Below are 16,283 nucleotides of genomic sequence, written 5' to 3'. Positions count from 1 at the left end.
ACTTGAAAAACGCTCACTTCTAGCAAACATAGATTGGGGAGTTATTTTATTTCATTTTACTTTTCCCTCCTGCTTTCGCTCCGCGTGGGCCAGCTGCGCCTCCCGCCCAGCCCCTCCGTGACTAAGAGCGAGTGGGCTCTTCCCTCACTCCGGCGGCCGCCCGCGGCGCGGGGAGGAGGGGAGGGGGCGGGGGGTGTTACCTGCCGGCCCTGCTCGGCTGGGCTCGGCGCGGCCCCGCCCGCCACGGCGGCGGCGATAAGTGACACGCACGGCGCCCAACCAGCGCGGCGGCCCGGCGGCGGCCCTATGAGCGGCGGCGGCGGGGCGGCGGGGCCGCGCTTATATGGCTACGGCGGCGCGCTGCCGCCGGCCGCGCTCCTGCGCCGGGGACTCGCCGCGGCGGGGGCAGTAGTAGTAGTAGTAGCAGCAGCGGCAGAGCGACGGCATCGCGGGTTGAAGGCGCCGCGGTGGGAACGGCCGCGGCTGGAGCGGCTCCTCCTTTCTTCTCCTCCGCGCTGGGCTGCGCGGTGGCGCAAGTCCCACGCCCGGCTTCTCCTGCCGCCGCGGCGCCCACTGCGGATCTCGTCAGGGGAGAGCGAGGGACGTTTTGACGCTGCGAACCCCCACCCGGGGCTTTCCTTTTTTTTTTTCCTTTTTCTTTTTAAATTATTATTTTTCGTTCACTTTTTCTTCTCCCTGCTCCTTTCCGGGGTCTTTGCCGGCAAGAAGGACAGCGGTGCCCCTCGGGGAAGCCGGAGCCCTGCGGATGCGCCTCCCCGGGACCTGGGGAGCTGACTCTCGGAGTGGATTTATTGACTCGTGGTTGTTGCCGAGCTCCCCGAAACAGCCCGAGCTGGTGCCTGTGCGGATTGCAAACTGCAGGGAGCAGTGAGAGACACACAGGAGGAGCTTCCTGACGAGGCTGTTACCCTTACCCCAATCCATTTATTTCTCACACCACCATTTCTTTTATTTTACCTTTTTTTTTTTTTTTTTAATCCTTTTCACGCGAGCCTTAGACACTGTGAACGTTTATGGCGCACTGGATCCAAATGGGAGTTGGCAGTTTGAGTGGCATCTTCCAAGGCAGCCGGGAGACCCCCAGTAAGAGGAAGGACTGAGGCATTTGCATTTTTTGTTGTTGTTATTGCTGTTTCTTCGGGAGTAGCTTGGATCTTACCTCGCAGGAGAATTTCCTACATGCGAGTGGCATACATGACTCAGTAGATCTGCTTACGTCTCTCACCAAGTGCATCGTCGACCTTTCGCGTGTAATTTTTTTATTATATTTTTTTTTCCCCTATTCATCGTCCCGGCTGTTGGGATACCGGGCACCCACCCTGCTGTTGCTGCTCAGGTGCGGGGAAGCCGCACGGCGGAGTTGGCGAAGCTCTGGGGAAGGACTCGGTGCCGCCTGCGACCATGGCAGCGCGGAGGCGAGACGCCTCCGCCTGGAAGTACTGCTGGGGAGTCGCGATGGTTTTATGCAGAACTGCGCTGGCGAGGTCTATCGTTTTAGACCCCATATATTGGAATTCCTCCAACCCCAAGTAAGTTTCCATCCCGCTCCTGCCCGCCACCTCCCCCGGGATGGGGGTGGGGGGGCTGGTGCCGCGGCCGCCGGGAGCCACAGTGACGGGGTGGGGGTCGCTGCGAGCGGTGGCTGCGGGGGATTTCAGGCTGGGCCGGCAGCAGGATCTGGCCCTCTCCGGGGCGGGTGGTCCGTGTCACGGCGGAGCTGCCCCCTCCGCCGCTTGCCCCTGGCGGGAGGGTCCTGGGAGGGAGGGGGAGCGGCAGCGGGATGGGACGGGGCGGTGGGGCCGGGATCGGGGCGGCGGCACTGGGCTGCAACCTGCGGGCCGGGTGTGGGCTCCGCTCTGGCGGAGCCGCCGCCTCCCCGGGGCGGGAGTAGCGGCGGAGGCCGGCGGGGCTGGGCCGCGCTGGGTTTCCAGGAAGGGGTGATACTCTTCAACTTCTCCGTCTGCAGATGCAAACTCATCCCATTGACTCCAGCGAAGTTAACATCTGCTTATAACAGGGCTAAATTTGGTTGTGGAGTTGATGGTATCAAGGCACATGTCAGTGAGTAATGAACTAAGCATTACCCATCACACGACCATTTAGTGTCATTCTTCATTAACAAACTCAGGCAAAAAAGCACATGTGTTCCCAGGACTTCACTATCAAAGCATGCTCTTAAAATAGAAGCATATATTTCTAAAAAAGCTTCTATACTCCAACATACAAAATTATTGCTGTTGGGGAAAGGAACTTTTTGGGAAGTGGGCCGTCTTTCTAAAGAGAAATCTGCAGTCAGTGATGGAAAAACTATTTTTACTTCTCTTTTTGTCCCCTTTCATTTTTAAGATGCAAAATAAAAGTTGGCTTTGTTCAGTTGTGAAATCCTTTGAACTTTTGTGATCAAAACCACTATTTTAGAAAGCAAAAATCATCATAAAAAGGATAGTATGTAAAGCGTTTAGGAAGTCTTGCACTAGAGGTGGTTTAAAATAATTTATTTTAACTCATGCTACATATTCAATTATACGTATTTAAAAGCAAACCACATGCATTGCGTTAATTGAATTTAGAATTTCCCATTAAATCCAGTAAGTACACATCTTGTTCTCCCGGGGGACTCTTTAGAGGAAATGTTAGGTGGTGACGAGACAAGAAGAATGGAGTATTTCCTGGATCAGGGATTAAATCCGTGTAGGTGGCAGGATCTCCAGGAGTTTGTGAAGATTTCAAAGTTTGCGTTAGGAGTAGCATCTCAAGTTTATCGAGTAGTCTTGTGTTACAGTCACTGCCTACTGCTGAAGCAAAAAGTCGCTGGAGATTTCTGCCAGTGTTTTTCAATAATGGACATATTTGCTGCGTCTCTTTAAGCTTTCTTTACATAAAACTTTTCTGATCTTTCTTAAAAAAAAAAAAAAGGAACGTGACAGGAATGCTGTGGGCTGTGTAGTTCCGTATTTTTATTCCTAACATTGTGTGACAGGCAATCATTTTATGTATGCACCAGGTGGGAAGCCATTTAAAATAAAATGAAGTTTAGCTCCAGTTATTGGCTCTGTGCTTTCATAATGCTACATCGTCGAAGCCTTTCTTTGGCTTAGGAAAGGTATGACATAACATCGGAGAATAAAGCGACCTGTCCGGTTATAAAGTGGTCTTCATAATGCTATTTGAATTTTGGAAAGTCAGAAGCTCCGAGCCGGGGTTGCATTGCATGAGTGGGCCTGCTGTGCTGGTGGAAGACCGGCTGGGCTCAGCCTTAGACGAAGGGGAAGGCTCTTGCATCCCCAGCCCTGGCTGGGTTTATGCCTACAGAGGTCACTCTTCCAATGCAGAAGAGTTCGCAGCTCCGGCCTCTCTCCTGACAGCTCCAACCTGCTGTTGCTTTTTTAACTTAACCTTGGTAACATTTATTATTAGCCATCAGTGAAATGAAAGCATCTGAGCAGCTGAATTCAACCCATCTTACAGTGCCTGGGGATACCCTTCCTTTATCAAAGACGCCTTGTGTTTCCATCTGTCTATTTCTGAACTATTTAACTACGAAAAAAGGTTTGAATGTTGTTAATGGTAGATCTAATGATAATATCTAATTAGTTTTTTTTCAACTTTAATGCACGCTTAAAAATAGGTTGTGCTGTTGATGTAATTTAGTTTTCTTGAGTGATTCATTGAGGCTTAATCACCCCAGTGAAGAAGTACACTATTAAAATTAGGCTTTTCAATTGCTGGGGCTAGTGATTTATAGGCCACTTGGAGGCCTGTAGTTTGAGGAAGCTTACAAATGCATTACCGATACTGCTGCCGGTGAGACAGCTCCACTTCCCTGAGCAAGATTTCTTACTAATTCTTGTCACAATTGTTTGCCTGAAGGATATGGAATAATTTCTCCTTAGACAAGGCTGTCCTCACTCTGGATTCAAGCTGAATGTTAGCTTGAGAAGTAAGCTGCTGAATGGATTTTGGCGTAGTATAATAATAAAGCTCCTTTTTAGGTTTGAAATAATAACTATCTTTGGTGCCAGCTAATTTATTCAGGGAAGCTGTGCATTTAACTCTATTGAAAGCCTCAACACATAAATCTTCTGAACAGGTAGGCAATTAAATGCTGGGAGAAGTTGTTACTCAGGTTAATATGAAGTATGAAATAATAAATTCTAGGTTAAGGTGAATGTATAAACCGAAATGGTTTTGCAGTGAAGTTTTGAGGGTATAATTTCTAGCAGGTGGCTGGGATGGAGAGCACTCAGTTGCTGTTTGAAGTCAGAGCTCCCTGCCCTGTTCTCCCCTCTCTCCCTTTCTAGAGATCCACTTCCGTTGCCTCGACCAAATCACAAGAGGTCTGTTTTAAATGACATACAGAAAATAATTATACCTGCGACCTTATTGCTTGGGAGGTTAAACGTCATTGTTGCGGATGGCTTTGGTAGACTTTACAGACTTCTCATCTGAAGAGCCTTAGATCTCATGATCTTGGAAACACAGAGAAGAATTACTCTGTAGACCTAACTCCTGTTGACACTTTTTAATGGGGGACTTTCTGCCTGTGTTGTTTCTGCCAAGGTAAACAATGTGTATAGATAGGAGGATTACCTCAGTTTCACCTCACAAGGGCTCACCAAGGCAGTGTGCCTTTGGCACGCAGGACAGCAGGTAATGTTATGGGCTGTCTTGTAGTCAAATGGTAAAGAAAATTCATTAAAAAAACATCGCTTATGTCTAAATGCCACTATTCCCTGTGTGCTACAGGCCGGTGAGCCAAGCAGTTCCGCTTAGTGACATGTGGAAGGTTATCCTCACAAGTGGTGTGTTTGACACTGATTAAGTTAGATTATATAGCTGTTTTTCTCTGCCTCTGATAACCAGTTATATATGGGATATTTCACAGCCAGCCTCTCAATGAATGCTAACGTGTCAGAAACTGATAAAGTAAACTACAATTGATGACCCTGTTAAATGGTCTATTCAGTAGCATATAGACTAGTCTGCTTCTCATTGTATCTGGAATTCTTATTTTTGTAGGTAAACAAATGCACATTCACTACCGACTGAATAGCCCCTTGAACTATGCTCTGCAGTTTGCATTTGGGTTAATCTTGTCGGTTTTAATATAGAGAGGGGAAAAAAGGAGAAAGCACCAGGGGTGGAATTGTTAGTGCTTTCACATCCACATTCCTCACATTTTGTCAGGATGATAAACTGTAGGTAATGGACAGCCGTTGTTTCTCAGGACAGGCGAGCCGGCCAGAGCACAAAGAGCTCGCTAAACCGATATCTCACAACATGTTTGGGAGCCTCTCAGTTAGACAAGAATTTATTTGGGAGTCCTGTGTCATGGGACCGCACTTTCTAACCTCAGCAATTACAGCTTCAAGCTGAAGAAACAGGAGTGGAAGGTTAAAATGATTTAAACACATGCTCCTAAATTGTACCCAAAACATAGCTGTTGACACTTGGCATGCTAATACAAGCAGTGAGCAGTGGCTTCCAGTCCATTGATATCTCTGGCATTCGTAGCCAGGTCTCCAAAGCACAAGTGAATTAGCAAAATGAATACAGAACAAACTGAAGGCTGAATTCTTGAGCTGGTTATTTTCCCCAGCCTTTCATACATGGAGTATAATTGCTATATTATTTATAGTCATTATCTTAAAGCATGTTATCTGTAAGCAGTGCTACATTATTTCACTTTGTTTAATGAAGTAATTGCCTTTAGAAAGGCAGTGACTAAAAGTCAAGCTAAAATCACTTAAGTTCTTCTTCTTCCCACACACAAGAATGCCTCCCTCCCTTTTTTTTTTTCATCTCCCAGTTTTATTGGAAGGAGATCACATTGCTCTACGTGTATCACTAAGGATCGTCTCAAATTCGGCTAAGGTTCCTGTAATAGGAAGTCAGTGGAGGGCCTGAGGTGACTGCCGTGACACGCTGGCAAGGACAGGACTTTCAGCCCTGTGCAGTAGCTAGAGCCAGGGGTGCTTGCTCTTTTTTTGTGGAAGATCTGGTCTTCGTGTGTTGTGCAACCTGCAGTACTTGAAATTGCTTGTTGCAAATGAGAAGAAAGTGTTCCTTCTGAGAAAAAAAATAGTGATTAAAATGGTATTCATGTGTGCCTAATGTCTGCTTGCTTTGGCTGCTGACATAAAGAAACCTGTTCTTCTGGTCATTTATCATACATCTACATGGATTTGCTTATGAGCTCATTCTTTGTGAGGCGTTGTGGAAACTTAAATAGGAATGTTAAACTGCTTGAAATATTTGGATGAAAATATGCAGTGCCACAGAATATAGACTTTTAACCAGAACACTGTCATCTTGAGCCAGGGGAGTTTTTTTGGGGGGTGGGGAGGGAGCAGCAAAGGAGAAGAGTTTTGGGGGGGAGTTGCATGAAAAGCAGAGGAAGGGAGGATGGCAAAAGGACAGTGTTAGAAGAGCTTGGAAAAACTCCTGTGGCTTCATTGTCTCTCTAAAGCCAGGGAACACAAAGACAAATGCAGTTCAGCCTTTCTCCCATGATAGAAAATGTAAACCGTTGACATAGCTCCCATGTTTAACTTGTTTAATTCTCATTTTAAATTCAGTACTATACCAGCCGTGTGAACTCTGAAGATTTCTTTAGTAATCCATTTTGTAGTTCCGAATCAAAAACAAAGTGAAAAGGTCTGACACAATTTGCTTTTATTTTTAGGCAAATCAACCCTGGTCATAGTTAATAAGGGGATTACAACCCAGACTAGGTCTTTACAGATGTAATGTAAATCAAGGGCAGAGTATAAAGAAACTGATCCCTTTTGATTGAAGTATGGTAAAAAGGCATAGAGAAACTAGCAGCAGTAATCTGATTGTATGGCAATAAAACCACCATTTTCTGTCTTTCAGATAAAAATAATGTGGTAAATCCATGCAGTTCATAAGATGTAAAGGCAGATAAAGGGTGGTGCCATGGCAACATATAGATTAGCTTGATGTTAGAAATGACACGTCTCTCAAAGGGGTGTTAGAAACTAAGGGCCTTGCTCCGGGCTGTAAGGTATTATGTGAGAACTGCACAAAACTTGGGGGCCGGGATTAGAACGCATGAAAAGCCTACTTGTGGCTTGGGATGGTTAAAGCAGTAAAGAAAAGCTGCTCAGTTCTTGCTCATTGGTGGTGTATAATATGGTATAGATAGATTTCATTTACTGCTTTCTGCCCAGACGGGGACCGATTAGAACTTGAGATGGCTGCAATTGTTAGGTGTGGAAGATTTTCCCTTTTTTTGACTCCTGCCCTAGCAGCAGCCTTTCTGAAGAATTAGCTGCACTTGGGGTTTGTTGCCTTAATGTATTTGGGCTTCGGGCAGGAGCATGCTGGCAAGGAACAGAGGGCAGAGGGGACAGGTAGGACTGGGGTTATCTGGAAAGAAAACAGAGACCTTTTGATTTCAGCGGTGTTCTAGGCTCTCGTCTCCATATTACACTCTATGGGAGCAGCAAAGATAAACACACTGCATTGTCTGTGCCTTGGCCAGGTGATGCTTCAGCATCTCTTGTGTCCTGAAACAATATGAAAGAAAAAAACCCCACCAAACACCAAAAAACCCCAACAAAACAAAATAGCATCCATTCCTATTTGCCAATGAAGCTACAGATAACCAAATTCATCTGGCTGAGTCTCTAGGTGGTATTTATTTCCGAAAGGCAGGCTGCAATCTGGACAGGAATGAGATAAGCATCTGTCTATCCCCCGCCCCCCATTCCACCCCAACTTAAAATCATTGGAATGAGTTTGCTGTCGGTCCCTTGGTTCACCCTGCCGACAAATTAGCCATTGTTTTGTCCTTTATTTTAAGCGATCCGTAGCTGTAAAGGTAGTAAACTATCATTCCTAGTGTAGCTACTTGGATTTTCTTCTTCTTGCCTTTTCTCTTAAAGAGCCTTCTAAATAGTTAAGACGTGCTTTTTTTTTTTTACCCAACTAAAAACCGTAAACACCCACAACTTAAAGTCAGCATTACATTGCAAATCAGGGGTAAGATTCAAATGAGAAATATTTACTTTATTGCCTGCTCATTTTTCTGCTAAGGGGGGAAGGAAAGCACTCTGCATTTGTTAGGCAGAGTCTAGACATAGGGGGAAAAAACACTGAAGCCTACAATAACAGTTGTGTCTTTCTTTAGTGGGAATGAGCCTGGGATGAGCTCGGCAAAATGGAATTCATGCTGTTTGTTTGGCAGTGGCTTAGACACTTTTTAAATTTCGCCCTCCCCCCCTTTTTTTTTATAAAGATGTTAATTACATGCTTGAATTTATCATTCTTATCCTACCCCATAGTAAGCTGGAAAGCTTCACAGTTCTAACTGAAAAAGGAACTCCAGAACCAAAACTGTCAAGCTGCTTGATGCTGATGTGATTTAACAAATGAAAAATAAACAAGTGCATATAGGGAGCTGAACAGATTGGCAGAATATACGGGGCCTGAAGTGCTCAGATACGTTTCCTCTCTTGCAGCTTAACCTTCACAAATCTATATCAAAAGATCCAATTCATTTGCTGAAATTCTCCGAAGCGCAGGGGCACCCTCATCTAATTTACAGGCCGGTCACATCCAAGCACCTTGCATTCTGCATTTGACAATGATTGCTAATGGGCCATTCAACTAAAGTATTTGCTTGTTAACAGGGAACAGAGCATGATAAATGTCCAGCAAGCTTGCGGCCTCCTTCAGCTTTTCAAATGCAGACTGGTGCATATTTATGGCAGGCAAATGACAAAGAGAGAAGCTGAATTACTCTGGCCTTATGCTTTCTGTTCGAACAAGGGTTAAAGTAATTAAAGAAATAATGCAAAAACCGATGTCCTTTGTTTGCCCACCATTATCCAACATTTAGCTTTCGAACCTGCCTGTCATGTCACATTTCAGAAATGTACCAGATAAGGCTGGGGAGGTTTGGCAGGGCACGGGAAGGAGCGGGTGAAATTCCTTATGGGGCGCATCCCTCTTCCCATACAGAATCCTCTGCAGCTTCCCTGCTCCTCAACTAAGTTTTCACTGGCATACATTAACTCGAAGATGGACTTGAAACACAGAGGTTTTGCAATTTGCACTTCTGTTCCCTAACTGAAAAAAAACAAACCAAAACCCCAAGCCCAAAAGAGTGGAGAGGCTTTGAGACGACAAGCACTCAGTATGTTTTCTAAGAGCCAAGTATGAAAACAAAATGGCAGAACAAAAAGCAGTTTTGCTGTTGCTTCTCCGCCCCCAAGGGTGGGTAATCTCCAAAACTGAAACCATGGAAATTCCCTAAACTTGAAGTGTCTTCATTGTAATTTTGATTTTTTTTTTTTTTGGTGTGCTTGTAAATTCATGTTTCATCTTAGCCAGATTTTCAGACGTCTTCAAACAGACTTAAATGCAGAATTATAATGGATAGTTTTATGTTCTGTATTTGAAAATGTCATTTAGTATTTTATATTTCTAGTTGCAAGTAGATAAACATGTTCAAGGCTTCTGTGTAGCTCCTGTTCAACTCCATGAAAATACCTCCAGTGATTTCAGTGAGTATTACATTAGCCTGCAAGGGCTTTACATTATAATCGTTTTTTCGCTATAGGCAAAATTATAATTTTCTTATAATGAACAAAATCTATCATTTTACTAGAGGAAAGACAACATCCAGATTTATTTTTTTTTTCCTGGTAACTGTGATGCAGAGAACTTTCCTTTGATGCGATTGTATACATTGTCAAAGACAGCAAATAAGGGCAGGACCTCTATCTTTTTTGGCAATCCTTGCCAGCCAACACCCAGTGTTTATTGCGGTATCAGCATGATAATTATAATGCAGCTGATTTAAACTTTGATGTAATAGTCTGTGCTTTCTTCTGATTTTACACGTAGGTTCTAAGCCAAAAAAGATAAAGGCTAGTAGAGGATTATGTTGCTATGTGAATCATTCCTGATGTATGGCAAATACATGACTATAAGATCAGTTTTCTACCTACAGTGATTTTTTTAAATGTCTCATAGCTAATGGCTAAAATAGGATTTATGAAACTTTATTTAGGAGGATTCAGACCTGTGTACCCTTTAGGGTATAATCGCGTTTTACACCTGTCAACAGAAAATGGAAAATTATATGGCTATTATATGGATAGGTTAGATGGTAGGATGGTATGTTAGGCTGAAAAATACATGATGCTGCAAATGACTTCTCACTGTTTGTTAGCTTTTATTTGAGTAGTGTGTTTACTTAGGTACCCAAACCAAAGAAGAGCGGTGGGAAAGGGGAACAGTGCACTGTAAAGGGAAGTGCATGTTAAAGCTAATAAGAAGGATTTAAAATTTATTGTTATTAGTTAAAGCCCAGTTGCAATTGAATGCTATTTTATTTTGGATTGGGAGTTCTGCCAGATTTCAGCCTGTCAGAGCTGAGAAGACTCAAATCAAATCCAGGCCTTCTTCTGCAGCAAACGGGAATCCTGGCTCCTTGCCTGTGGATTCATTTGGGAAGACCCATCTGGCTTTTGATGTTCTGCAAGTTTGAAGCAGTTTGTTTAAGGAACCTATGCAGCAAGCACTGGCGAAAGCACACATAACTGCGCTTCTGACTCTTCGAGTGGTGCATCGTTTCACATTCTCATTTTTGCTGGTGCTTGCCATCTGTTTACCTACTGCCTGAGCAGCAGTTAGTTTCTATACCTGACTGGATAAAAGAAAAGTTTGGAGTTGCGAGCACCTTGACTCCTTTTGAGGATTTGCAATCCCATAGCATTCACTGTCCACACTTCAGTTGCTTTCTTCATGTTTAATTAATTTCAGTTTAGTTCAGAAGCAGTCTAGCTTAATCACTGCAAAACACTTGACATTTAGGTTGGGGTTTTTTTTTTTAGTTTTCTTTTTCCAAGGTATTTCCAAGCTGTATAGATTAGCTGAACAGGGAAGGCCACGTTGGCAGCTAAGATTACTGGTGTGTGTGATAAATATTTTGAAAGAGACAATTTTTAGTGGTAATCATTGTTCCTTCTATCAGATGGGTTTCAGGCACTTTTTGAAGAAAAACAGAAGCTGAATCTTTGTAAACTTATTGCTTATTATAGTCTTTTCCATTCTGTGGGTCGGTCTGTGACAGCAAGGCGAGCGAGACTGCACTGTACTCCTAGGGCCTGACTCAGGATACTGTCCTTATTCAGAAAAGCTCATGTTAAGCATGTGCTGAATACTGAATGTTTTTGCTGAAGCGGGATGAATTTAAGCATGAGCTGTCTTGAACCAAGGCCAGAGTGAAAACATTTCTGGGGGTTAGACAAAGACACATCTCTCTGAAGCTTCGTTACATTTTTTTTTTAAATGAGAAAATGATGTCAGAAGCTACAACTCTGTCTACATTTGGAAAGAGTCTCAATTTTTATGTAGCTTGCCCGTAGTCAGTGAGTTAAAATGGAGTGGTTGGAGCTCCTGCTGTCCCTGGCCATCTGCTGAACCTCTCTCATGGACTCTTCACTCAGGGCAGGGGTGTCCAGTCTAGTGATGAATGCACTTCTGGACATTTACAGGAGTTTTAAAACTATTCCAGTGTCAGTTTAGCTTAATTTGAGAGGTTCAGACTTGCAGCGGGCAACAAGCTGGTTCTTGGTAGCTCAAATACTGCTACTGTCTTGGAGGTGGCAGTGGCCATCCAGTTTTATTCTGATTCTGAAAACCAGTCAAACTTTTGGAAAAGTTTGTGTTTAGTGTAAGAATGTAGGATCTCCGTGCTTGCGAGAGGCTGAGTCCTGGGTTAAATGTGAGATGCAAGCGCAGACTGATTGTAGATATGCCATTTGGATTTTTGCTTTATGCCATTTTCTCCCACCTCAAAACCATCTTTTTAATATAAAAAGAAAAAGGATGTGGTGTAGGAGTGATAGAGAATTGCAACTGGATTCTGAAAATCTTTGCATAACAATGATTTGCCAAAACAGGTTCAGTTTGTGATACAGTGCTGTTATTGATTTGGTATAACTTTTCCTGAAAGTTTTGAGTTACCAACTTGTTCTGCTTCCAGTGTTTACTTATGCAGGCAAATGGTATGCAGTAATATATTTTCTAATAACTGCAAAGCAGCTGAAATTTTTTCTTTGAATTTGAGATATAATCACCGATTATCAATGTCTCATCAAGTAACAAGACAGCCCCCGCCCTCGACTTTGCTTGGAGCATGTCTTGGAACAAGACTGTACAGGTGCAAACAAATTGTAGTTAAGCGAAAGAAGACTGCAAACTTGGGTTGGTATCCTTGTATTGTGGCTGACAGATTTGTTCATGTAACAGGAACAGTGGAGAAGAGCACAGAATAGCACAGCAGTAGAACAATCTGGTTTTATTGTTTCTTTCTTGTGATTTATATAGTGCCCTTTTTGAAAAGTACTTCTTTGGCAAGTGCCAGCTGCTCTCTGTTAGCTTTTTTAAAGCAAAGACTTTAGTGACTCGTGTAAGAAGCACACATGGTTTGGTTTGACTTTCCGTTCCATGCTAACTACTGCTCTGCGTCTTTTCAACAAAGCACCATCTTTCTTGGGTTTGGCACACCCCGCCTCGGCGAGCACGTCAAGCAGAGCAGTGGTTTTGTGTTTCGCTGAATTCATGGCACAGATTATTTTTATTTTTCTTTTTTTTTTTTTTCAAAAATACAAACCATATATAAATACTTGATTATCTCTGCTGCAAGAGCAAAGAAGTGCTTTAATATTCCCAGTAGCATATTTTGAGCAGCAATTCTTTAATTAAAACAACATTGGTCTCTTCCTGTATTTCATGGCTAGCAAATGAGAGAAAACACCAGTGTTAATATCAAAGGGAGTCAGTTTTCATTACAGTAATGGTTCAATTGTGCAATGCTGTAGGCAGTGAAATTTAATATTATTGTGACTTGTATTGTAATTGTAGGATGACAGAGGAAAATGGATTAAGTTTAAATATAAGTGTACACAGCAGCACATGGACTTTGTCAAATGGAAGCTGAAGGTTGGGGCAAGACGGGGTCCCCTTCTGGCTCTGTCATAATGAATTAGTATTTTGTAAATAACTGGCCACTAGACTACAGATTTATTACCTTTTGTAGATCTGTGTGGACACACGCAGACATACATGGATTCCGTACTGACTGTAATTGCAGTGCGGAGTTGCAGAACGGGTTTATGCTTGTAGGCTTGCAGGGTATTTGAATGTCTAGGCTTCTCATCTTCACCTTTCATGAAAATATTCTTGCCTGCCAGTTTGTGAAGTTTTCTTCTGAAGGATACACCCATCCTCTCAGTTAAGGGATTGCTAACAAATGAATGGCCTCAGACTGGAAAGCCCTTTGTCATTCTTTTCTTCCTGACGAATAAAACCAAATTCAAGTTGCAGATGATCTAGATGATCTTTGCTTTAGAAAACTGTGCTAGAGAGACAACTAGTCTTAATGACCAATATCCCCTTCTTTCCCAGTTGCCCATATGCATGCAGATAAAAATGGTAATTTAAACCATCCATTACTGATCTCTTGCATGGAAGACTAGGGACAATGAAAGCTAGATGTTTTGTTAGTTTTCAGTGTAGGTTAAGTGGAAGATGTCCCCGAAGCTGTGCCTGATAGTCTACTAGTGCATAAACATGATGCTCTGTCTTCTTACCCCATATTTTCACAGTGTTTCTCAGACATACGTTCATGTTGAAACCTGTTCTAATGTTAAAGTGCAAAAGGGGGCAGTAAAGTGCTATCCAAAAAATGCTTGGTTTTTTTAAAGGGTATTTTTTTGTGGCAAAAGTTTCATTTCTCAATAGGCTTATAACCTCTCATTTAAAATAATGTTCACATTAATATCTTCTGTTTGAAAGGATCACAAATGACACTAAAGCATATTGTTAAGCATTGTGGGAACAGTGTTTGCTGTACTTCCATGTTCTGTCCTTTAACCCAGTCCTGAAACATGCTAAATATTTGGAAGGAATTGAAGGCAAGAAGCTTTCCTCAGATATATTTAGAACATAGCTATACGAAGCACTTCTGAAAGAATTCCAACTTTGCTAATCATGTCTGGTTCTCATGTTGTGCATTACCAGCATTGAGTTTCTGGAAAAACAAAATGAAAAGAATGCTGAGGCTAGGGGTTTCTGCTTGAAGTACTAAAGTGTGTAGTGGTGGCATGGGTCAAGAGTTGGGCTCTCATCCAGACCTGCATGCATCATTTGTCAAGAGGTAACTAGAAAGAGCAGCTAATTACAATGCACCTACTGAGTGTTTTCTCTTTCAGACATTCCTCAGAATAAGCCATTTATACAGATTGGCCACTACACTCTACTGCAGCCACTTGCAGTTTTTAAACTCTATGTAGAAAGCATGTTTCTGCTGAAATCCAATAAAAAGGAGAATTTGCCTATTTTTCCATGCTTGTACATGAGAGCAAGTGAGTGATCAGTGATGTGAGGAGTGATTCCTTATTTGCTGAAGCCAAGCCCAGCCCTGTTGTGCGGGTTCATATTTCTGTAAATGCTGATGAAATGTTAATATAATACACTTTAAAATAGAACATTGGTCATATCCATCCTTTTTTTTTTTTTTTTTCTTAGTTAGGAGACTGTCTTGAAGCACATTAGCGGTTCTTTTGTGGTAACCAGAATTGATTTTATAAATGGATCAGAATTCTCTAGTGCTTTAAGTACTTTTAGCAGAGTAGTAATTGCTTTCTGCACAACAATACAAAAAGTTAATTGCTATTAATAGTGCTTTATGTGGAGGTCATGTATGAAAACTGAATATAAAATCTATATTAAAAAAAATTCTTTTGTCAACCGTAGTAAAAAATCAAATCGCACATCTTTTCAGCATTTCAAGCATTACCTGTGTGGTAAATGTTCTAAGCCAGTCTGCACGTTCTTGTGCAAAAAGCCCAGATCTTGTTTCCCACTGTAGAGGAAAAAACAAAACAATACAGACAAGTCTTTGCTCTCGGAGGTTGTTTTTTTTTAAGGCAGAGAAAAACATGCTTCCCTTTTACAGGAGGAAAACTGCACATCCATTTTCACACCCTGGATTTACTTAGGGGATGAAGGGGTAAAGCACAAGTTGGTCTGAAGATTTCAGCTATGTAAGTGGGCTTTTTGCTTTGTTCTGTGAGTGAGAGCCTAGCAGGAAGGCAAAGGGCAGCTTTCCAGCAATACTCAACATCTCTTGCAGGCAGAGATATGGTGTCCAGTTGAAACAGATACGCTTGTTTCACAGCAAAACCCTTCTGGCAGCTGCGTGCCGGGGGGCTGAAGGCAGAGCGCTGCCTCTTTTCCACAGGGGGGCCTGGGGAGAATGGCCTCCTGGTGCACCTGGGTCCATGGTCACCCCAAGATGCCACCATCCCCTGGAGAGGAACTGCAGAGTCAGCTGCCCCTGACGAGCTCAGGATTGGGGTAGCCTTGAGGAAGAATCAGTGGCACCTCCTTTAGCTTCTTTTTCCACGGGATGAGATCACATCCATAACCTCATACATCACAGCTTTTAAGGAAGCAGATTGTCTCTTAGAGTTTCTCCAATAAGGTGTGTTCGATGCTAAGTTGCAGGTGATCTTCTGTAGACGTGAAGGGTGAAAGGGGTACAGTTCTTGCCAAATATCGTGTCTTAGCTGCAGGTTTTGTGCTCTTTCAAGTGCAAGGCATCTTTGGCCTTGAGACCATCCTAAGCTGAACGGAGTGAAGAAGTGAGTGTATCTCTGCAACTGCAACAGGCACATGAGTGATTTGGTGAGGGCAACTCATGACACATGTTTCTAGAAGACCAGTCAGGGCATTTTGTGTCATATTGGAAGAGGGATGGTGTATGTGGGTGTCTATACAATGGAAGCTTTTTGCCTCTAGGACTGTGATGGGATGGTACAATTTGACTGTCAAATCCTGCACATCCATGCAAAACAAAATGTTTTATTTGGGGAGAAGTGTATACACTCTCAACCCTTCCTTATTTTGCACCTATTAGAAATCCTTTGTTGTATTTTCAATGCTTTCCTCTGATATTTTGCAAAAGGTAGCGCGATGAATTGATGAAGTGAACAGCTTAAATTTAATATATCCTCCGTGTTCTTTGTCCACTTAAAATTTTGCGAAAATATAATAATGCTGAAGAATTATTCTCGTGTACCTTATTAAGTTTTCATTTATAAACATATTGCATTGGAAGTTTTGCAACCGATTTCAATAACAATAGGTCCCGGAAGCGGCACCAAGAATTGCGTCTATTTGCGTGTCTACTTGAGACACACAAAGTGGTGGCACCACTA

At 42.9% G+C, this 16,283-nt stretch overlaps 1 protein-coding gene across 1 annotated transcript in view; it reads left to right on the top strand.

The window, feature by feature from the left end:
• The first annotated feature begins 367 nt into the window (after positions 1–367).
• Positions 368–16,283, top strand: part of EFNB2 (ephrin B2) — a 43,311-nt gene continuing 27,395 nt past the window's right edge. The window contains exon 1 of the mRNA XM_005507809.4: positions 368–1,550. Coding sequence (XP_005507866.1) covers positions 1,423–1,550 — 128 coding nt within the window. The 5' untranslated portion in view covers positions 368–1,422. The remainder of the gene's footprint in view (positions 1,551–16,283) is intronic.

Source organism: Columba livia, chromosome 1 (assembly GCF_036013475.1).
Source record: "Columba livia isolate bColLiv1 breed racing homer chromosome 1, bColLiv1.pat.W.v2, whole genome shotgun sequence".
Classification (NCBI taxonomy): domain Eukaryota; kingdom Metazoa; phylum Chordata; class Aves; order Columbiformes; family Columbidae; genus Columba; species Columba livia.
Note: the sequence above shows the minus strand (reverse complement) of the source record. Positions and strands in the feature narration are given on the sequence as shown.